Source organism: Bactrocera dorsalis, chromosome 1, assembly GCF_023373825.1.
Source record: "Bactrocera dorsalis isolate Fly_Bdor chromosome 1, ASM2337382v1, whole genome shotgun sequence".
Lineage (NCBI taxonomy): Eukaryota > Metazoa > Arthropoda > Insecta > Diptera > Tephritidae > Bactrocera > Bactrocera dorsalis.
The window spans coordinates 5,940,037-5,964,852 of NC_064303.1; the positions used below are offsets into that span (position 1 = coordinate 5,940,037).

Consider the following 24,816-nt stretch of genomic DNA (forward strand, 5'->3'; position numbering starts at 1 on the left):
ATGGATCTTTTTTTGTCGCATAAAGAGCATTATATACCATTTTTCGAGAGTAATGTATTATTTTAGCAATTTCGGCAGGAGCTTTTCCTTTTTTCTCTTATTGCACAGAAGCGCTCTCTAAATTAGTATCCAAACCCTTATTATTTCAGTTAGAATCTGATAAATGTATTTTAGAAGATTATTTGTGATTTTCAAATCAATCCATCCAACCGTTTTGGAGTGGTTTTCTCAGTGAGTCGGAAGACAGCATTTTGAGAAAAGCGAGTATGAAACTTTGGGAGCCGCTTACAGTAATTTAAAAAATACTTACAAGTACGCTCATATTTCCAAAAAAATTTTAACGGCTTCGATTCCATATTTTCGCACAATATTCTTCAGTATACTATTGTTCATTCATCATATATGGAAATAAAAAACAGATTTTTTGCAATTCGCTTTCGGTTAAAACTCCTAACGATAAAAATTCCAGAAATCAGTGGCTTTTCAGGTAAATTAATATCAACCCTTAGTTCTAATAATATGAGGCTCGATAAATCGTTAGTCTATAAAAAAATCAAAAGCTTGGAAAAATCGCGACTTATTTCACAATATAGCCTCCTATTAGTGAAGTCTACTATTTCGAGTGCTTCTTGGTCTCTTGTGTGTACTAGAAGATTCATGTTTCGTCGTCGGTTATCAAATGACGCCGGAACTGCTTCGGTTTGCTATTATGGGGTTTCACGGTTTCACTTTTTGTCCGCAGTTACCAAATGTAGCCCATTTTTTGCATTCTAATATTTTACCGGGTGATCCAAGTAGAGGTACTTTTTTAATAGCTTTTTTAAATTATTAGAGCCACGCCGTCTTTTGAGTTGCCAACTCTACCAGCTACATACCTCGCGTATCGTACTCATCATCCAATCACCATTTTCCTTCCAATAACAAACAAACCCATCACCATCTGATATATTACTGTATACATATTATATTTCCTAACAGGGTATCCGCAGTCGCTTTCTCATGTAGTTGAAACAAAACTATGAGAAGATACTTATGAATGGAAATATACTACAAGATAGTATACATATTTCTCTTGAGGTAGCCAACATTGACTGACGATGAAGTCGCCATCGGACGATGAAGATAAGTACTTAATGGCTCATACTCGTATTTAACAAACGGCAGAAGGTTTTAATTAATCGCTGGAGCAACTCAAATCGCTTGTTGTTAAGCTATATAGAGGAGTGTGAGAAGGAAATATCCGGGCATTTTCTACTCCATTATCCAGCCTTAACAAGACTGAGACTGAAAAAGCTGTGTAGTCTTACCCACGCGAACCAGAAGATATTGATTGATAAACGAGAAATGTACCTCCATCTTAGGTCTACTGTGCGAGAAGATATAACCGGAACTGACATTAGTTGGCTCAACAAATTTTTGCTAGGCTCAAGGCACTTTATTCATTTGTAAGGGTCTTATGAAATAGTATATACATAGGTGTTTTTAGGAACACAACGGATCTGCGTTCTAAGCTGTCCAAATAAGTTACCTGTTTGAATCGAACTCTTAACCTAACCTATACTAAGCAACTTAGATTATACAAATCAGTATTTTAATATTCTAAACATATATAATAAGATTTTTTAATATCCGTTAATCTTTATTTCCAAAAATATACCGTTATTTTTACGGTGTCATAAAACAATTTTCTTCACGGGGCAAGTATTTTCTTATCAATACTCATATTTTTATAATTTAAAGGAAAAAAATATATTTTTTGTCTCAATTTTCACAAAATATCTAACTAGTTTGGCTCGAGCGTTAGATTTTGTTTAAAATATGCACAAAATTATAAAGAAGTTTTGTCAAAATAAGTCGCTTACACATTAATAATTATAATTTAATTAACTTTAATAAAGTTCACATCTAAAAAATAATTGTAAATAAATTAATTCTAACTTTAATTATAAAATATAAATTGCTTTTTAGAAAAAATATTGACATTGTTTGCGCTCTTTAGAAATCAATATCCCAACCGCTCGTTTCATCGGGCGGATCATAGTCATTCTCTACACCGGCTGGTCCAAAGTACTGCAAATCGGTGTTGCACGTAATGGGGCGCTTTATCGGTGATGGCAATTGCTTGTATTTCAACTTATTCCAGTCCAAATTGTCAAACCAACTGCAGGTGAAAAAAAAATAATATTTTTTCATGATTTTCAACTTCACTTCTTTCATGCTCTCAACACTCACCTATGCCGCTTAATATCTAAAATGCCGCGTCGCTGATAACCCAGCCGCTCTGCCGGCAATTGCTTACATAAATGCTTAATAAGTCCCTGTGCTGAACGCGGTATCTTCGAGGGCATTTGTATGACGTCAATGCCGCCCAATATCTGCTGGTAAATTTTGATTTGATTTTGTCCACGAAATGGTGTTTTACCCACAAGCAATTCGAATATCAATATGCCCAGCGCCCAATAGTCGACGGCGCGATCATGACCACGATCCAAAATGATCTCCGGCGCGACATATTCGGGTGTGCCGGCAAAGGTGTTCGTCTTTTGGTTGGGCGGTATGTGCTTGGCGAAGCCGAAATCGACCTTTAAAGTGAATTCGAAAATAAGTTTTTCATATACTTTTTTCAAAATTGAAGTGTGCTATACCTACCAACTTACAATACCCATCCGTCGTTAACATTAAATTCTCCGGCTTCAAATCCCTATAAATAATATTGTGTGAGTGTAAAAAGTCGAAAGCTTCTACCACACAACCGGCAATGAATTTGGCGGTACGCTCATCGAAGAATCGGCGCTGCGACATAACCGTCCAAACATCGCCACCCATGCAAGCTTCCATCAGGAAGTAAACGAATTTTTCATTGCGGAAAGTCTTATATAACCTAAAAAGCGAAAAAGGGTGTAAGCTCAAAAGCTTTTTACATGCAAATTTCGGCTACGACTTACTCTATTATGAACGGTGAGCTACGACACTTCATCATAACATGTTTTTCGCTGTAAACATGCTCTACTTGGTCCTGTTTGATGACATCGATTTTTTTGATGATTTTCAATGCGAAAGTTTTATCATTGTAGGTCACCAAATCCACACAACCGAAAGCGCCAGCACCCAATGTTGCTACCTTCTTCAGATCAGTTAGCTGTATGTGTGCGTATTCGTTGTCAAATTCGGATTGTCTTGTGCTTTGCTTACGTTCGGCCGATTTACGTTCTTCGGGCTTCTCGCGCAGCTGTGGTATAGTGCCGAGATAGCTGATGAAAGCTCTGTTGGTTGAAACCGTAGGTATATTTTATAATTTTTTTCGAAAAATCATTTTATATTTATTAAATGAAATGAACTAAATGAATTGAGTAATGGAAGGCGGTGAAAGCTCTTGAAAATTATAGAACATTTCTTAGATGTACATTGAAAGCTTAAAGTATCAAATTTTCACTAGGTTAACTGGGCTAATAATTTTTGAGAACACTTTAAAATCTTGAACTTTAGAATAAAAAATTTTTTGACAAAAGCTCTAACCGCAAGCTCAAGTGAATTTGTCAAAGCTCTTCAAAAATTTCATCTGCAGAAAGCTCCAACTGAAAGAAATTTGATAAACTGTGAAGGCTCTTAGATGTATCTGCTAAAAATTGTCATCGAAAGCTCTGGTTAAATCGACAAAACTCGTAAACAATTTATTTGATGAAAGCTTAAGTGAAAATTAATAAACCCCGAAGACTAATAGAATCAAAATTTATTTGATTAAAGCTCTTAACAAATTTTATCTGGTGAAAGCTCTAACTGAAAGCTAAAGGGAAAATATATCAACTGTGAAAGCTTTAAAATATATCTGGTAAAAGCTCTCACCGAAAGCTCAAACAAAATCTTGAGTACTCTTAAAAAAATTAGCTGGTGAAAGCTCAAGTGAATACTAATAACCTCGGAAAGCTATTGGTATTTCATGAAAGCTCATTATTGAAAGCTTAAGTGAAAGCACACTCTTTCTCTGTTCAATTTAAGCACTTTAGTGCTGGGAGTATCAGATCTAGTACAAAAGGAATTCAATAAACCATGATAACTCTTACCGAAGCTCATGTGAAATATTTAAACTGCTAAAAGCTTTAGAATATAATTGTGTCTGCTGAAATCCAAAAGTTTAATTGAAAGCTTACTTACTAATTTGAACGCTTCAGTGCCTGACTCTTTGGTATAAACACTGGTACGTAATCAAATCAATAAACAGCGAAAGCTCTAACCGAAAGCTCAAGTGAAAATTTTTAAAACGTGAAAGCTTTTATGTTATAAATATATTTGGTGAAATCCAAAAGCTCAATTAAAGCTCTCTTACTCTCTGTCTAACTTGAGCACTTCAGTGCCTGGCGCATCCGCATACACACTGGCTTGTCGTCGGTCCGCATTCAGCAGCGCTTGTTCACCGAAATAATCACCACGCTTCCGTCGATCCACCACACGTTCCACATTTTGCTCATTTTTCTTTTTGATAGTCACCGTACCACCACGTATAATGAAGAACTCATTGCCCACCTCGCCTTCGCGCACTATGCAGGCATTGGGTTCGTAGTATTTCTGTACGTCAAAGGAAGTTAAAATTTTTTACTGACTCTATGCTCCATACACTCTACTCACCCGCTGGAGCAGATCCACCACTTTGTTGAGCACAGCATCCGATAGATCATTAAGGAATGGCGCCGCACGTAAAAATGTTAAATTCTCATCCCGTTCCTTTGACTCGGAGAGCACCATAATCTGACGGAATGTCTCACGTGTGATTTTCCACACGCGCGCATTTGTCGTCGCTACAAAGAAAAAGAAGAGAGGACATTAAATGCGTCTCATTAAGCAGCATCATTTCATTTGTGAATGGCACTCACCTCTAACCGATGCCAAACGATTAGCATTATAAAGTATGGCCAATTCACCGAAAACTGTCGTCGGCCCAAAACTACCCACCACCTTGCCACCCTTGATCACATCGAAGTAACCCGTTTCGGAGACATAAATTTCCGAACCCTCATCATTTTCATGTATAATGTAAGCGTCTTTTTTGTAGAATGTCGGCGCCATCGCATCGATGACCATCTCCTTGCGCTCCTTGTCCATATAGTTGTTGAGGAAGTCATTGCGTTCGATGGCCTTGCGTATGAGATTGCGTGTTCTGCATGCCAAGTGAGGGATAAGCCATTGTGTAAATGTGTGCAAAGAGAGTGGATGTATGTGTGTGTACATGTGTGTTATTAGTTTGCTTTAGTATGTGTGTGTGGTAATACATTTTTAGAGATTTCGCTTACTCATTATCCTTTTCAATGAACTCGATGTGTACGTCCTTCTTGGCGGGCAAATTAGGACGCGTGAATATCAGACCGCCCTCGACGCGATGGACCTGCGGTGTGTCGCTGTTATCACTTTCCTTTGGCGTTGGCGTTTGCTCCTTTTCGTTGTTTATCGTTCATGTGTGCGCGGGAGTATGTGTACATGTGTGCATGTGTGTGTGAGAAAAAGTAATAAATATATGGAGGTTGTTAAAATAAATGTGTGTTGCGAAATTGAGATAACAAATAGGGGCACAATTGAGCAATAAATCGAAGGTCTGACAGCAGTGTACTTTTCGAAATTGAGCTATAAACAGTACTATTTCGTAAACTTAATTGTAGCTACGGAAGTGGGGTGAGGCGGCGCTTTAAAAAGCACGTAATGTGGACCTAGGCTAACCTACATTTGTTGAGCATGATTTTTAGCAGGAAAATATTTCAGAACATATTACTTTTCGTAACTAAACTTTTTGCTTATGAAATACTCATTTTCTAACCTTTGTAAGTTGGAGAAGTTAGTTTTCGGTATTTTAGTTAAAGTTCTGGTGAGTTGAATTGGGTATACTATTGTACTTTGGTTCTAGTAGTGGATTGTACGTTTGAAGCTGGGATTATGAAGTCATTTTAGATGTTACTCTATTAGTCAGGACAGGCCAGAAAATGCAATTAGGAGTAGAAATCGCCAAATTACAGTTTAAGTCAGCACCGGCTTGATTTTTTGGGTGAGAAAGTTATAGTATAGAAAAACGTAAGTTATTAGTTTAATTTGGGGTGAGTTATGTGGGGGTCTTCTCATAAGGACTTTGAAGTTAAACCTTTGTTTAGAGTCTACCATGAATTCATTGCTGTTATGAGTTGACTGCGACTTCGAGACCCTTGGAAACTCTGTGATAAAATTCGTACCGATTTGGGACTGTCCAAGGTCAGTTAGGACTGGGTTAGAAAGTTACAGTATAGGAATTCGTAAGTTAGTAGTTCATTTTGAGGTCAGCTTAGATGCTGTTTGGGGTCTTCTCATAAGAACTCAGAAGTTATGCCTTAGTTTAGGCTCCACCATGGAGTCATATGTTACTGCAACGAGTTGACTATGACCTCCAGATCTAACATCTCTATTACAAACTAGAGTCGTTTCGAATTACGGCTGTCTCGGTCAGTTTCGATTTGGTTGTGTTGAGTTACACTATCGGATTCCATAAGTTTATAATTTCTTGGCTTAGTCTCTATTCGAGTCTATCATAAGTCCTTTGAAGTTAAGACTAGGACAAACAGTCTCATATTTATTTTGATTTGATCATGAAGTCATGTGGTGTTGTGATGGTTTCAATTCGTTCCCAGTTGTAATTGCCTTAACTCGGTTTTTAATGGGTTATTTTGGATTAGAAATCTCCTTGTAAGATTCCATAAGTTAGTAGTTGTTTGTGGGTAGCCTAGGTATAGCTTAGCGTAGGTCTAATTGTGTTAATTTCGTTTAAGTTCGAACATTAAGTCATATGTCGCTGTGATGGCGTGACTATGATCAAAAAGCCTTAGCATTTCTGTGATAAACAGCGTTTCGAAGATCGAATTAAGAACGTTGAATACTTTCGAACTTAGGCTGACGTCTTGTTTCTACTGTCTTCCAAATCAAACTATTCAGCAATCACTTCCAGCGAACTCTTCTACACGCTGTATTCAACATCTAAGCAAACGCATACAGCGACTCTCACCTTCCTATCTAAAAGTCTCGGACGGATAACAAATCCGGGTCCGTTCCGGTTACGTAGACCCGACTATCGTATGAATGGTAAATCCAGGGCAAAAAGGTTATGGTAATATTTCCTGAATTTTAAAGTTGAAGGCTATTCAAGTTTTTTTTAGTTATGAAGGATTTACATCATGAATTTGGAGAACAAAGCTCCGTTGAGATGTCCTTGTTTGTCACCCGGACTTTCGAAATATGGTTATGCAAAAATTCTCGAAGAAAAGGACATTCTCAGATGCCAAACTAGCTAAGAGATCGGTTAGAAAGTAATTGAGATTTTGTACAGCGATCTATGCTCTTTTCTTGGTTAATATTCGACACAGTTTTTTGGTTATTATAGGCTGGGTTCACTTGGAAGCTTTAGCAAGCCGAGTTTTATTTTTCAATTCCATATCTAAAGAAGGCATATCATGTCGAACATTTTCGTATTTTGAGCAAGTTCAAACATGTATTTTTATTTTTAATGTTTTTTTTTTAGATTACCTCTACGAGTACACCTGAATCACGGCCAAGTTCACTATTGATGGTTATTGTTGAATTATCGCTGAGATTTAATATTTCACTGAGAGTGTAGAACTGACGTTCAATGCTAAACTGAAGACATAAAATATATAAAAATAAAATTTTGATAAATTCTTGCCAGGATTTTAAACTGAGATGCGGACAATTGTAACATTATAAAATTCGGACAATAATGTAATTGCGAACAACAGGTGCAGAATGAGAGGACAATGAATGTGAAAAACATTTGTTAGAGAGTGTGGAATGCTGAGAGTATATTTTGTGTAACTTGTTTGTGTTTGGAGTAATTGTAGAACTAGTGGGCCTCAAATAAGTACGAAGGGATTTAAGAGCAATTTCCGTGGAAAAAGTTTTCTACTATAAAAACTTTGAACTGACCATAAACGTGAGCTCGAAATGAGCTTTCTTGCGCATGAAAGCACAAAGCGCTGTTTATAAGCGTCTTAAATAACTTAAAACTAAGCACCTGTGTATGCACCTAATATGCCTGAGAGCTTTCACCCGCATTAAAGCATATAATGTTGCTTATAAGCTTCTAAAATAAATCAGAACTGACCACATATGTAAACTCAAAATCTACCGCAGAGCTTTCATGAGCTTAAAAGCACAAAGTAAGCTCTTAGTATGCCTGAGAGCTTTCACATGCATGAAAGCACAAAGCACTGCTTATAAGCTTCCAAAATAAATCAGAAATGACCACATATGTAAACTCAAAATCTACCTCAGAGCTTTTGCGCGCCTAAAAGTACAAAGCGCTGCTGGTAAACGCGCCACAAAACCTGCGTCAACAATGCTTGCCTGCAACGAGTTCTAATAGACACTTTACGAAACTCATTTGTGGCAAACTCTGTTGATTTTCAATGTTAGCATAAAAGCTTTGCTAACCACATGCTACGCTGCGTGAGTGTCGGCGAAATGGATTTACTGAGGAATTTTGAAAGTTGCCACAAATTGTTGAACATATTTATCTACTTCTCAGTAGCATGTCAATTAAATGCGCTAAATGGCAACAAAACGGGTGGAAAAGTACACTAAAGGACCACGACCCACGAGCTTTTGACTACAACCACCTTAATGGATGTGCATGTGCCCCCCTTTGTCGCTTACACAAATAGTGTGTGCTTACTTTGTCATTTGTTGCATCACTCGGCGCTGTTGTTGCCTCTGCCGAGCCTGTACCAGCGTACCGCACATCGTAGCCGGGCGGCGTGGCAAACTCGGCGTTGGCGCTAATGCCACCCTCCTCGATATGCGACGTCGCTGTGGTAGACGTGGCGACCGCAGAGCTGCGCTTGATTTTGTTGCTGCGCAACGAAAGCAACGAAGCGGACGACGAGGCGGTGGTCAGCGGCTGCGGTGGCAATGGCGGTGGCGGTGGTATGTGCAGGTCCTCCGCAGGTGGTGAGCTGCGCCGTGCTTTGCGCCAACTTTTCGATTTCGATTTGCGTGTCGTCGCCTGCGGTCCGTAGAGCGTGGGCGAGGAGGCGGTGCTGGCGAGCCGACTGCTGCTGTGTTGTGTGGTCCACTCATGACTGCCGGGTGCTGGCAGTTGCAGCAGGGAGCTGAAGGCGCAGGTGTTGTTGGTGCTATCCGTAACATTAGCTGCTTGCAACTGTACTTTCTTTGTTTGCTTTGGTTGTTGTTGTTGCTGCTCGCTGGCTGGCGTCGTTACCGCTTTTGTGCTGCGATAACTGCCGGCATCTAAAGACTCCGCGGACACAGCGTCCTCTTCATGCGCTTGCTGACCAATAAAGAAGCGCACCGCCAGCGTCGAGCCCGGCGTGGTGGGTGTATCCTGATCACTGCTGTTGCTTCGATAGCCGTTAGCCTGCTTTATGTCGACATGTAACGTACCAGTCTGCACCTCCACTATTTTGTCGAGCTCTTTTGACGCTCTCCCCTCTCTCTCCTCAACCCCATCGACATCATCGCGTTGTTCTTCTTCCTCTAAGTTTGGTGCATCGCTCGGCAGCGCCGTGGGCCGCCGTCCTTTCACAGGTTTTAATAGTGAGTTGCTTGCACTGAATTTGTTGCTGTTGTTGTTGCTTTTGTTGGCACTATTGTTGCGGCTGAGATTGTGTGCTTTGTTGGAAATGAATTTTTTAGGCGGCAAACTGTTGACATTGCCGCTCCCGTTGTTGACCAAACTGCCATTTGCGTTGTTGCCATTTATGTTGTTGCTCTTTGCGACGTTGTTGTCATTGCCGTTATTACTGCCAGCCTTGTTGTTGCTATTGCTTCGGTTGTCAATGATTTGCTCCTGTGATTTTCGTAGTAGCTGTTATGTCATTCGCGCGCATTTTCAGTGGAAGTTCGGTTGCGTTTTTGGTTGTTTGTGTTGTTAGCGGTGTAGTGGTGTTGTTAGTTAGACAAAGCATGCACACAAACACACACACACACACATTTAAAGTGCATAAAGAGCGGAGACCCATATGTGGTTGGCAGTTTCGTGTGAGTTAGCGTTGGTTAATAGGCGTTATTGTGTAGTTGTTAGTGCATTGTTGTTGTTGTTAAACGTGTTGTTGATAGTCGGTGTTTAGGCAAAGTGATGGCATGGAAAGAAAGACAAAAAGAGAAACAGCGTTGTGCGTAAGTGTTGTGGCATTAGTAGATGGCGTCGAATTTGAGCGGGTGCTTAGTACACAAATACATACACACACATGCATAATTTACATAATCTACAGAACTTTCAACAAAGAAACATGCCCACACAAACCTACAACTAAAAGTATTGAAATGCTATACAAATGTGAAATTCTTTTAATCATTTTGAGTTCAAAGTGATCTTACAGCATGGGTAAGACTTAACTGTAGCTGATTGCATAGAGGACCTTCGAATATACTTGTACTATATGTGTCAGGTGGTGAGAAAGAGTCAATTCCAAAAACTAAAGATATTTTGAATTACAATAATACTGGATATGATCGAAGAACTTGTCAAAGTTATGATTTTTGACAAAATAGCGCCTTTGCAAAGAAAGTCTGTTTTTGTTAAAATTTATACTTCAGAGTGACTTAAGGGGTTATGTGAGTTTTGAAAATTCATATATTAATTTTTTTATTTCTTTTTTTAAATATTATGATATCTCTAGAAAAATTTCTCAAAGTTTTCAAATTTGTTTAGATGAATCTTTCGTCTGTTTTACTGTCCACGGCGAGGAGACGTATTTAGGCAGTGCCTCTAGAATCCAGCTGCCTGTATTTTCAAAATTTTTTTATGAAATACTCACAAAATACTATGCAAATCTTAGAGTTCAGTAGGTAAAATATTTAATTTATTGTTTGAAAAAAATTGTTGATAATATACACATTTTTGAATGTCAAAACTCAGGTAGCCCTTTGAAAATCGGAATTATTGTCAAAAGTCTTATTTCATAATTCACTTTCTGAAAAATATGTCACTGAAGTTCGTGCGAAAGTAATTATCCTCTATCCTCTCTCTATGAAAACTTAAGGGGTCAGGTGGGATTGAAATTTTCAAAAAATCGATTTTTTTTGTCTCACTAAATAGTACAATATGTTTGAAATATGTGAAAATGTGTTCTCCCAAAATTTTAAGTCGATCCAAGTAAAATTCTAAGAGATAAACCCTTCGGAAGTTCCGCTCATCAGGCCACGTAAAAACTTTAGGTGCGTTTTTCTCAAAACTCCATTTTTGAAGTCGGTTTCAGTCAAAGAAACCGGCGGTTGAAACACAACGGGAACTCCAAAAAGTTTACAGAGGTGCTGCCTTACGCGGAACGATGTAAGCTGCTTGGTTTCATCGCTTCAAAGACGGCAAAAGGAAGGCCAAAAATCTTCGAAGATGGTCAATTGAAGACGTTGTTCGGTGGAAGAAGAGCTTGTTTCAACATTGGAAGTCATCCGCCAAGCCATTTTAAAGCGATTACATGCGCTGGAAATTTTTCAGAAACAAGTCACTCTACCTCACGTTGCCAAACCAGTAAAAACCTACGCAGAAACACTGAATTGAGAAGTTTGACTCCACCCCAAGATATTACAACGTCCCATTATTATTAGTTTCGTCTGATGGCATATAGTTTGGTCGAATACAGTTCCAACCACAAGACGACATCGAAAAATTATTTGATTCTTGGATAGCATCACAAAATGAATAGTTTTAGTGTATACGAGCTTTGCCGGTAAGATGTGAGCAACTTGTGTCTAGCGCTGAGCAATACTACGAATAGCTATAATAGCATATAGTATAATTTACATAATGCAACTAGGGGATGATAGTATAGAAAATTGTCGATAATAATATTATTTTAATTGATTAATACCAGCACCTAAGTAAATAAAGGCAAGTCTTGGCAATTTTGATTAAAAGTAGAAAAAACTATTGTTAATAAGTGAAAGCTAAACATTTTATCCAACACAAACTTCAAGATTGCCACGGAATTCTAATACAAATCTTTAAGTTTCTAAGTTTACAAGTACAATATGTTTAAATATATATATATTTCATATATATATTATACAGATAGTGCCTTAATTTCCCAGAAATACATGAAAAAGTTAGTAAACTTATGAGCAAAATGGACTATATGTGCTTAAAATCGCATTTTTCCACACAAAAACATTAAAAGTTTAGTGAAACGCACAAATGAACATCAACTATGATATGACAACATTTAAACACAAACAAATACATATGTACATTTGGAAGCAAAATTTAGTTTATCAAAATTACAAATGCTTACCTCACTAGATTTGGGTGTAAAAAGCGCAGTCTCTTCACGTCTTATATACCGACCAATTTGCTGGAATAGAAAAATAGAAAATAATTTGATTTAAAAATAGCATTAGGTGAAAGCTGAAATTGATATTATTTTTTCCTATTTTAAAGACTTTTTTATGGGTTTGATGATAAACCTGCTATTCAAAGAACCCTATCAGATGAGCCCTGCTGGAGTGTATTTTTCATTGAACCTAGTTGTATATGTATGTAACATTAACATTTCTACTAATAAGTATACTTGGGTCTAAACAGGCCCTTGAATGCATTTTTGAGTTCTAAAAAAAATAAATAAATTATTTTTGCAACATGAAGTTTGCTCACAAAGTATCATGATTTGTTATCTCTTAAAAAGTGTTTATTTATTCAAGTATATCTACTTTGTCGTCTTCAAAGTAATTACCCGCAGATATACATATTGCGCTTCTGCCAGGATATTTTCCACTCTTCAAAGTACCTAAAAATAATTTTTGTGATTTTGGTAACTCAGTCTTCCATTTATCTCCTTAATCGTAGTCGTAAACAAAATAGCCAACATTATCAAGTAACATAACGCAACAAAGGAATCGAAAATCGAATATACGTAGCGCGGGAAAACTCAAAATTCGCGATACTTTTCGTACAAACCTCGTATGAAGGTTTTATGTAGAGTTAAAATAAACCAACTTAAGCAAATATCCATTGTTTTGTTCGATAACTTGTTGTCATTTTGTAGGTAATTTCTTTGAAACTCTCGTCTCCAATGGCAAAAAACAGCGACACTCGATTTTCAAAAGCTCCTCTAAACCCGATCTTATCACAAGCAAAATAAAGACAAATCATCCACCATTGATGGAAAATTAATAATTATTAAAGGTGTCAGTTCCGGCCCAACCAAGTTCTTGATGAGTTACTATCGGTATGTGTGGGACGTTGTTCTCAAGAACAATGTTTTACTGCTATTGATTCATTCAGTCGGTGCAATTGTTAACAGAACAGGTCCGAAGTGAGAGCTGGGCCGTAGGGGAGCAGCTTATAGAAGAAAATTTCCTGTCAACCCCGCCAAACACATAGAAAAACTTGTTTGACCGTCAATTCTAATTGTGATTCGATCATGACCTTAGTCCCTTGACGTGGCCGTAAAATATCCAATTTTCATCACCAGTAACCAACCGCTTGCGAAATGGTTCTATTGCATTCGATCTATGATGTTTGTTTACATTAACTTGTGTAGCATCTACATTTGGAAGTTAGATGTTTTCTAACGTCTTATAGTATAACCTGATCGCATTTATAAAGCGTGAGACAGAGTTTACTAATGCCTACATTTAACAAAGGTCATGAAGTCATTAAAAACTTGCTTTAAGCGGATCGTCGATCCACTTTTGTTGATGACAACAACATCGAAAAAGCTTAAGAAACAGTGCTTGACAATCACCATGTTGGCATCAGAGAGAAAGCAGAAGATCTTAACACCTTTTGAGGACCGACTAAAGACATACGAGTATTGGTTAATATTGCGGGTGTGGAATCGTTTAAACGCCTGACTTGTACCAAAAGTATTTAATTTATGTATACTAAAATGACAGCACATGTTTCTTTTGTCCATCCAAGTGTGTATGTATGTATATATGTGTATATACATACGAGTATACCTTTATCTTAGCTTCAGTAATTGAGTGCGTTGGGTTGAGAAAATGGTTCTCAATGCTCAATCAATTCCCATATGACTCGGGAATGATATGGGGCTAGTGTGGTGTCATATTTCAATTGAAGAGATATATTAAAAAAATTATTATTTTATTAAAATGAATTATAGTAATTCCCCAACGCCTCTAACCATTCGACTTGATGAATCAATTACATGAAAATAGGAAAAAAATAACCTATTTAACCTATTGTATTCCTATGTATATATATTGAACGCTCATGATAACCTTCCTTGCTTTGCTGTCCATCAATATCCCACACGCGCATTAAAAATTAAATGCCGTTAAAACGCTCAATCATACAGAGCTTTCGAAATAAACCATTTATTTATAACGGCATCATATTAACAGCTGTAAATATGCGCTCGCAGTGAGCTTGTGTGCCAACAGTCGTCCTTGAGGTTAAGTACCGTTCCTTGCGGGCAACAAAAAAGTGGCAAAAATAACACAAATAGCGGAGATGCCACAATTACATGCTTACAGCGATGGCATGCTTACCTACAACAAATACACACGTGCAAATATTGTTGTGTATTTTAAGCAAGCACCGATAAGCGTTACACACACACTCACATACACATGCGTTTATGGTACAGCGACTTGTGATTTCATTTGACAACGATCCATCACTGACAGCACATCAGCTACCACACCTCTAACTGTTTGTGATTTTATTGCAGCACTGAGTGGCATGACACATGACATACACATACTGAAACAAACACATTCAAACTTATATATTATATATAGATATACAGATATATATTTATGCATAAAGTTGACAGACATGTGATAAAAAATTGATTGCTTTCAGATATGCCCTTATTTCTATGTGAGTGTGCGCCTGTCTGTGTTTGCATAAATTCCAATCGGCATATGTGTGTGTGCGTATGCAACATTTTGCTTACTTTGTTTACACAATTCGCTATCAATAAGTTGTTGCTTTCGTTTTTTACTGCTCTTTTATTAAATAATGTTTTGTGTCGTGGCATGAAAAATGAGAAAAATATTAAGAAGCCATCGGTGATATTTGCTTTTTGTTTTGTTTTTTATTTTATTGTTTCTTTCTTGCTTTTGCTTTCATTTGTATTCACTTTTCGATTTAAAATTGATGGATAACATTCCTGTTGCCACGTTTGACATGTAAATAATGTATGACATTGATTTCAGGCGCGACAAGAGACAAATAGAAATCGCAAACTTTGAAGAACCCCGTTTCGAGGTATTGAATGTAGACGCAGGGAAAATTTATTTCGGAGAAATGCGAGGTGTGTTGACATAAAGAAAACAAACAATAAAATATTAATAATAAAACGAAAATAAGTGTGTATAATTGGTGTTTGCCTATCCTATCTAGAAGGCGTTAAGGTTTTCTTGAAGAAAGAAGAGTTTCTTTAATATTTATTAGCTTTATTATAGTTTATTTGTAATGAACATTTCATAAACAATTTTTTGTTTAATTTATTTTTGCTTATTTTAATCATCATAATTGAAATTAAATTAACAAAAGCTTTATCCTTGTATCATATGATCAAATTTGACCCGATCTGATTAAAAAAATCAAAACCTACGTCTCATCACCAATAATGTTGCGTATGACGAATGTAAGGTCATCAGCTATGTTCTCAAATATCTCTTTTGCGATCTTTACTCAACGTCGGTTTTGCAACAGACTCGGGTCTTTTGGTACCATTTGGTACGATTTTAGCATTACAGGCATGCTTTATAGCCAAAAGATCAACCAAAATGTATTGAGTCGATCCATAAGAGATGTTGAGTAGCTGTGCTGTCTTTATAACAGTTAAGTAACAATGGGTGCTCTTTCCAAGAATCTCAGATTTGATTAATTGAAGGTATGAGAGAACATAGGTATAAAACCATCGAGATTCTCACACGTTGGGTTAGGTTAGGTTAATCTGGTAGGCCAATAAGCCACGCATAGACCAGTTTGGTCCTTTGCGATATCAGATGGATTTCACTTGTTAAGTACAAGAGGAGTAGTTATCGCTTGGATGCCTTCGTTGACGCGAATTTTAACAGACTGTGCGGCCTCACAGTCGCTACTTCCTCCAGTGTATCATACTGTGAAGACCTCAGATGCTTACAACGTGTGTGTTCCTACAGTCTCTTCTATCGATATCCAATACGAAATTTTGTATAATTCCGATCTACCGTTTGCTCGTGACTTTTGTAGTTTTGCACCCACGTAGCTCGTATAGACAATGCATGGGTTTACCAATGTTTATCACGTTTTCGGATGTTAGTAATATTAGCAATCTCGTCCATTATTTTATTGCTCTCCATGCTTTTGTGGCCTTGCACTGTAGAAGGGAAGTTGCTTGCTTCTAGCAACACTTTCCACTGCTGCCCTGCTTCCCAAAACACTTCTGGTCGATATGCGATACAAGGTTACTGCCTTGATTGCTGCTTGGCTCTCTACGTAGATGTTGACTTTGGAATTGCCTGCAGGTGCATTAGATGCCACGTCATTTGCAATAGTAAAGACCTTAGTTTTAAATATATTACAGTACAACTTAAAAGGTTGTCTTATGCGTACGCTGGAGAGTATATTCTCGCATCAACTCCATCCTCTATTTTCAAGCCATCCATAAAGATGTTTAGAGTATTGCGCTTGGCTAACATAGCTTTATATCAGCCATATTTTTCTATGTTGAACATACTTTGAACCTTCTTTCCCAGTTGAAAAGTGGGGTCATGTAGGTTTAGTACTAGTTGGAGTTGTTCTTAAAGCTCTCGATATGCACAGTGCAGTAAGCCTGTGAACACTTTCAATTGGCTTCCGGTAGGTAGATTTCCGTGCGCCTGTCCACCATACTACTGCGCCGTAAAGCAGAATCGTTTTAACAATAGATGTGTAGCACTAGTGCATGAGAGCAAGAGAGGCCCCAAGTTGTACCGAGCATCTGCATACACGCATATACAACCTTCTTCCACGTTGTGCTTCTACAATAGTTTGCTGTCCAAGAGATTCTCGTAATTTAGTTGAAAAAAGATTGGCATTTTTATCTTCTTAAATGATAGAGTTATAATCGAGAGTTTCATAACTCAGTATATTCATAAATACAGTCAACTTTACCAATAATATACTTAAGAATTAATACTATATAAATAGAACGTATGTAATGTAGTTAGATCTGTTATTTTCCTGTACTAATTAGTGATGTTTTTTTTTTCAAAATTTAGCTCCTTAGTGACTGAGTGACGTTAAATTGAACTCCTTTGTAAAGGAATAGAAGAAGAGAATAATCTGCGAGTATATTCCAACCATTAAGCCGGTTTAAATTATTTGGCTCAACTTTCTGGTATCAAGCTGAATGAAGGAAACTAACTAGAACACAATTTACAGTAATTATGGTATAGTGAGGGGAAGTTCCACCCGATCAGTAGTAGCCTAGAAAATCGGAGAATCCCTGAAACGTTTCACTGTAATTTTTTAAGATATTTAAATACTTCAGAACCGTGGAAAAATAGAATCTCAATATATTATTACCGGTTTCAGTTAATCTCCTAGTCTAATTCTCGAAGTCTTATTATAGAGAGTTTGTTGAGGTTAGGGTAGGTCAAAAAAGCTTAGGTTAAAAATTACTAATTTGGTTGGTGATCCCTGAAATTGATGCTGCAGTAAATCAAATTGGATGAGTCTAGGATGGGTACGTCTAGGCTAAGGAAGATTAAGTTGGGTCAGAAAAATTTGGGTTAGAAAATATTTATTTGACTTGTGCTCCCTGAACTTCATGTCGCAGAAAATTAAATTCAAAATGTGCGTTAGACATTAAAGGTTCTTTCTACAGAGGATAAGCTACCAATCGTCAAGCTTTTTGCTGGCAATAAGTTGCGGCTAATTGTAACAAAATAAATTATAAAAACTTTGAAAATGAAAGTTATGCATGCTGAGAGCTTGAGCGCTGTGAAACATGCAGAGAATCAGAAAATAATTAGTTTTTCGCAACAACCGTCGCATATTTCAGTAGTTCATTGCATGGAAGAATGTTACTTCACAAATTTGTCGCTGTTTAACATAAAATTTTTGAAATTAAATGGTATATACATACTTCATATATTTTCCGCTTAACGAAGTAGCGTATATTAAACAAATTCCATAATCAAAAATAATTAGTATTCATCCTAGAGATTTCAATTATGCGCGTAGCAAATTCATCAAATCCCCATTCAGCGGCTTGTTTCCTGGCACTCCACACCTCAACCAGAAATAATATAGAAAAATCGTTCCAAATTTCATTAACTTTTTCTTGTAAATCACCTTCCATACACGTTTTGCTCCTTTGATCCGCAATAAATCCCGCGCTGAGCACCTTAAATCAAATGCCGAAGTAAAAATGCCGTTATGCGATGCCTAACGCGAATAAAGCCTGTCAATGACTTGCCTCGCGCAGCAACTGTAAATGTTCACGTGTGTTTTCCATGTATGCATGTGTTTGTGTAAGCCACTTACAATGCTTGTGTGTGTATGTGTTCGACACGTGTTTGATTTCCTTTTACATGAAACTCACGTTCCGTCAACGACGTCATGGCATTTGATTAGGTGGCGTGTGAGGCATTTTTGATGGCGTCAAAATTTAGTAGGTGCGAAATTTACAGCGTGCCCGAGCACTTTAATTTTTTTTCTATACACATGTCTTTGTATATGTTTGTAAGTGTAGAGTTTTATAGAAATGGGTGAAAGTATTGTGTTTGTTTGAAGTAACGTGTTTCCTTTCGATTCAGCTCGTACATTTATCAGTACAGCTAAATAATATATGTATAGAAAGCTTTTCAGTGTTATGTTTATGTGTGAGCCTAATGGTGTTTAGCCACGTGCCTGTTTCAATAAGTTTGTGTACCGCGAAATAATCTATTTTTGGTTTTTGTGAATTTGATTTTAGCTTTTATGGCTATCCGTAGGGAATCTAAAAAAATCGATTACTTTTTAAGTCTCTGTAGGGAATCTGGAGTCTAAGAACATCAATTACTTTTTGGTTGGTTAAAGTACATGTTACATTTTGACCTAAAAACATTATTGAAATGGTAAACTTTAAAGACGTGTTGCTCGAGAATTGCAGTTTTAGTCGATACTCCCAGATTCCCAGACTACCACACGTATCCACTTGAAATTTTAGCAGTAACTTCATTATTTACAATAGTAAACTAAACTTCTTTCTGATTATTGTACATTTTAACAATTGATTTTAAGTCAGCTCCAGGAATCACAACCCCCACCCTTAGAGCTTCTTTTGGAATAGTGGCTGTGAAGATTGCCTCAGTAACCGACTCAAGCCCAATAAAATCTAAACAAAAGGTTCACTGACCCATATCTAAAGAAAGGTTCTTGACTTGGTTAGATATAAACAAAGGTTGTGGACTTGGCTAAATGAAAATAAAAGGGGATTTGACTTTATAAAATGTAAACAAAGGGTACATCGACCTCTGGAAAATGTTTACAACAACGTCATTAACCTCTCAAAGTAATTATTTTAAACAAAAGGTTCACTGATCCCATATGTTAACAAAGGCTGTTGACCTGGCTAGTAAGGGGGCATAGGTTGTGGACTTGGCTAAATTTAAATAAAAGAGTAACTAACATCATAAAATGTAAACGATAAGGTCGGCGACCTCATATAATAAACAAAAGGGGTCATTTAACCATAAATCGCAACAAAGGTGCACTGGGCCTATACGTAAGCAAAGGTATTGGTCTTGGCTAAATGTAAACGAAAAACTATTGACTTCATAAAATGTAAACAAAGGGGTCATTGGCCTCGCAAGAATGTAAACAATAGGGTCATTTACGTCATAAAGTAAACAAAGAGTTCATTGACCACATAAAATGTAAGGAAAGTTGTTGACCTGGCTAAATGCAAACAAAGATTGTGATATTGGCTAAATGTGAACACAAGGGTCACTGACCTAATATAGATTTAGCTGTCATGCTATGTCATTAGCAAAAATTAGGTCCTTGTAAGTACTTATCAATTTAACAAGCTATCCCTACGAAGTTTGGCATGGATTATTGTTTACTATAGCACAATACTATAGAAACAATCATTCAACATGACTTTTTTTCTGTTTTTGAAGTAAATATAAGACGCAAATTTCACTTGCATCGCTGTTCTATATCGATCACTCTATGTGTCTAACACATGACAACAAAGTGAAAAAATAACTAACAACTTTTAAATGAGTTTTGTTCACGCCTCGGTTTTATGCTGTGTGTCAAATCAATTTACCTGCACTTTGAAAGTGTAAACAGAATTTTTTTCGATGAAATATTTTCTTTTTAATATTTTTGTTTGCTTTTTCAAGCAAAGCAAGTTTTAATTATGCCATAAAAACGATTTCTGAACTATTTCGGTGTAAATATCGAAAATTTAAAACACTAATTAGTATAACAGAGTCATATGTAGAAGTTCATGCAAGTGAACAAAGTTCTCTGATCACCACTCACTTAGGATAGAAACGATTCTTTTCCATATGGCTCAAGCAGCTCACGACTTCCGGTCCTAGACCAAGTATTTTCTGGGTAGCCAAAGAATATCCGTTTAAAGGGTAGCTAAAGTGAGAAGGCGAAACACACCCTCCACAGGGTTGTGCGCCGTGTTTGAGACCTGTCACGTAAAAAACGTCTCAAAGAAAAATTTCCAACAGCCTCGGATGGGAGGATTTTTCTCCAGAATGGATAAGTCAGCGAAGCAAATACGTCTACTGGTGAATGGAGACAAGACGAAATATTTCCTGTCATCAAACAAACAGTCAAAACTCTATAAGTCATTCATTATTCCCGTTCGCCACTTTGCGAAAAGAATAAACAATTGGCGGTAAGCGGTTTCTACGCCAATAAAGAAGAAAAAGAAGAATTATGTATGAGGTAGTTTCATGTTAGGAACTATCATTCAACAAAAAATCTGTGAGTAGGTCTTTTTGGCACAATAAAGAACATTTTCAGGGCGGTTTCATAAACTCGCATACTCTCGTTATTATCCAATACTGTAATATTATAAAAAATATTTTTGAAAGATATGTAAAAATAGTGCTTCCTCAGCAAACAATTAATGATAGTTTCAGGTTTCAAACACTTGAGGTCTATAGTTAAAAGCATGCAATTTGCTTGGCGTTTTATAAAAATATATTTGAGTAAGGTTCCCATGCTGTTGTAGATTTTTAACGAATTTCCATAGATAATAGTAACTGTATACAGTATAGTATCAACCATACATCTGCGGCATCTCAGCGCGTTTTTATCACCGTACCGTTAAATGGCTTACAATACAGTCAATTAAAATAACAACAATAAGATTCCAAACAAATAAACAGATCTCAATGTTTGCACAACTTTATTGACTTCGTTCGCCTGCTTGCCGAGTAAATGTTGTTGTTATTTGCAGTGTTGATATCTGGGCAGACTTACTTGTATACAAACAAACAAGCAAAGATGTATGTATATACAAAAGCACCTGAGTGGCGCATTCGAGTAAGTTTTTTTTTGACGCGTTTTCGCGGCTTCCGTTATGAGCGCGCACCGCCACTCATACACACAGAAACATATGTACATACTTACATACATATTCTACGGAGTGATAAGCATGCATTTTCAATTACAAGCGCTTTGTTACTATAAATATGTATGCACACATATACATGTATGTACTAAGTATGTTTTGTGGTTGTTGGTAACGTTTACAGTACTTGTTGTAACCTTCCTCACTGTTAAATATCGACTTGCATACGAGCATAGCAGATAAGTGAATGTAAATGGCTTATTAATACATTAGTATTACATTGAGTTCAGTTCCATGCAATAAAAGACTTTCTGACGCATTGGTTTGATTCTAAAAAAATTTGGTAAAAAATTAAAAAAAAGAATTAAAAAAAAAAAATTAAAAAAAAAATTTGAAAAAAAAAAACATTTTGAAAAAAAATTTTGTTTAAAAAAAAATTAAAAATAAAAAAAAAGTTAAAAAAAAAACATTTTGAAAAAAAAAAAATAGTTTTGAAAAAAAAATAAAAAATTAAAAATAAAAATTGAAAAAAAATTGTCGTTGTCTTTACGACTTTTTTGAAATCAGAACATACATATATTAGGGTGGGTAAAGAACATAATGTTTTTTTCGCCCTTAATTCTTAATTGTTTCGGGAAAGTCCTCCACCTTACAGTTTTCTATTTTTTCCTTATTATCTGTTAGAAAAAAGTCATAGTTTGCTTCCAACTACTTAAAAAATATCTCCTTTCATATATTTTTATTAAACTTATTGCTCTATAAAATGATCTGATTGTGATTTTTTTGTAAGCCTAACCCTTTAAAAGATATTAAGAGTTGAAGTTTGACTATTTTAAACCAAATTTGTTTTTTTTATAGTGAATTTTATAACTCCGAAAAAAAAACAGTATTTACAATTGAAAAGTCCATAGTCTTATATGGAATTTACTTCTCTACAAAACCGCTACCTTAATATATATAATTAATCACTCAATTAAATTGAAAATTTTATGCAGACCACTTTAGGGCTCATATTGGGAGAGGCTTTTTAAGAGGTGTATCAATCAATTTTTCGGAAAACGAAGCAAAAACATAAACAAAAAATTTTTTTGACCCGTCCTAATACAATATAATATATTGTATATTTTACATACATATTTACATACCCATACTAGAAGAAACAGTCATTATAATGTCAACACTCAGTATTTTGAGAATAATATCACTGAAGTTAGAATAAAAAGCTCCAAATTTTAAACGGAAAACATAAATATGCCCAACAGCTGTTTTCATTTGTATTACAGTCTGTATTTTATGCGCGTTTTAATTTTTATTTTCGAAATTCCGAGAGAGAACAAAATTCTGCTATCATAAAATACACATTCTATATTCTAAATTATATTTCAAAAGGAAACAGCTTTTGATAAATTAACTAGCTGTTTTCAGCAAGAAGTGTTTACCAATAAAATGTTGATGGGTGGTTTAAACTACTTCGGTACGGCTACAACAATCGAAATTTGCAAAGAATCGCTTGCGTCTGTGTTTCACGTGCAATATATACGAATCCAAAGGCAGCACCAGAGGTCATGTTAGAATTAATACCGCTTCGTCTAGTAATCAGAATGGTATGGCTGAGGGAAGGTAAGATCATCCCAGCAAACGAACGGGACGTTTTCTAAGTAGAAGTCTTTGCTTTATTTGGTCCAATCCCACGATCGCAATGAAAGTATCGACGTACTCAGCGATAGCCAAACGGCATTTAAAGCGATCTCAACTTATGAGATTAAATCGCTATTGGCAGAAGTTAATAGAACGGTTGAACAGCTTACTAGTTCACATTCAGTTACAGCTCCGCAGCTGCCTCCAAGATGGTAGGACCGGAACCCTGCATAGGGGTTGTTTCTCATACTATAAAAAAGCTGCTCTATAAGGAGAAGAGAGTGGATAGGAAATAATAAATGGTTTTGGGCCTATGTATCAATAAGTTCTAAGGGGTTTATCAATATGCTGTGTCTATGTGATTCGGGAGAGCACAAAAAGACCTTAGGCCATGTTCCTGTTACCAATGTCGGTCACGATTCTAGATGATAGTTGTACACAACTCTTGCCAATCTCATCCGCTATCTCATTGCTCTCGATGCATTTGTGACATGGCATTCAATAGAAGTGATGGGGCTTGGTTTTGGCCCCACTCTTCACTGCTATCTTCTTCTCCAAGACACTTCAGGCGAATATGCGAGGCGTAATTAAAGCCTTGATTGCTGATTGGCTGCAAGATATTAAGTATCCATGGCTTTTTTGATAGCAAAGAACCTTTCTTGAAATGTATTGCTGTGGTCTGACATCATTAGAGGTTGGCTTATGTCTAACTCTATACAGTTCATCCCCGCATCTCCCCGCGATCATTATAAATGTTTAATGAGTTGAAAAGTGCTGGACAAGCCACCATGACCCACCAAACTATGCCCCAAGGTTCTATGTATGAATTCTTCTGCTGCCAATAGTCACCCTGTCAATTTTGCTACACAGCTTTCAGCGAAGAGATCTGTAGGTCGCAGGTTTAGTTTTAGTTCAAATGCCGCAGTTGTAGTGGTTCCCAGAGCTCTTAGTGTTAAAGTTATGTATATATGGTTGCTTTCAGGGTTAAAAGAAAATTCGTATATACCGTCTACGAGCTAACATAAAATTACCTTAATGGGATAGATAGCGAACGGAAGGAAGCCAACATGCTGTTGATCGAAATAAAACTGAACTGGTTTTATTTACGAGGAGGTAAAGAACCCTAGATATACCCCTTCCCACATTGAGAGCTCTCGGCTTCACACTGTCGAAAAGGTGAATTACTTTGTCCTTGGTATAAAGCTAATGTTGAGGAGAAGATGAGGAAAACATTGGTTGCTTGTATTGCTGTAAAGAGCTATTGGTAAGCGGTGGGAGTCTTCAGCAAGAGTTATGCTTTGGCTTAACGAAACCGTAGTTAACCCAATACTGTTTATTTATCTGGTGGAGAACGCTCGGTACAACTGCACTAACTAAACAGCTGGATCGTTTTCAATGAGCTGCTGTTATTGGCATTAGCGGTGCATTTCGTAGCAGAGGGCTCTTAAAGCCATTCTATATATAGCACCGTCGCTAACAGTGGGCTTAAAGCTTCTCAAGGAGTGCATGACCCGTATTAAACTTGTCGGGGTGCCTGGCTAAAGTGGCGGAAACTGTAAGGCAGATGAGCTTGCTAGAAAGGGCATCCACACCTAAATTCCATCAGGATGGGAAGGGTTCTCTTGTCGTTATCACTCGGGCTATGGATGTATGTACCTCGGGCGAGTTT

The 24,816-nt window shown here is 36.8% G+C and overlaps 1 protein-coding gene across 6 annotated transcripts in view; it reads right to left on the reverse strand.

Moving 5' to 3' along the window:
* Positions 1-1,391: 1,391 nt before the first annotated feature.
* The window catches only part of LOC105225306 (cGMP-dependent protein kinase 1), a 28,648-nt gene continuing 5,223 nt past the window's right edge, over positions 1,392-24,816 (reverse strand). For 4 of the 6 annotated variants that reach the window (XM_049446661.1, XM_049446663.1, XM_049446664.1 and 1 more), the window contains exons 3-13: positions 12,273-12,332; positions 8,696-9,847; positions 7,531-7,641; positions 5,286-5,425; positions 4,869-5,152; positions 4,624-4,793; positions 4,325-4,563; positions 2,946-3,263; positions 2,650-2,881; positions 2,233-2,582; positions 1,392-2,161 (exon numbers count right to left, since the gene is read on the reverse strand). In XM_049446661.1, the coding sequence (XP_049302618.1) occupies positions 1,996-2,161; positions 2,233-2,582; positions 2,650-2,881; positions 2,946-3,263; positions 4,325-4,563; positions 4,624-4,793; positions 4,869-5,152; positions 5,286-5,425; positions 7,531-7,641; positions 8,696-9,847; positions 12,273-12,332 (3,222 nt within the window). In that variant the 3' untranslated portion in view covers positions 1,392-1,995. The remainder of the gene's footprint in view (positions 2,162-2,232; positions 2,583-2,649; positions 2,882-2,945; positions 3,264-4,324; positions 4,564-4,623; positions 4,794-4,868; positions 5,153-5,285; positions 5,426-7,530; positions 7,642-8,695; positions 9,848-12,272; positions 12,333-24,816) is intronic. The other 2 variants (XM_049446666.1, XM_011203704.4) reach the window with 2 other exon arrangements.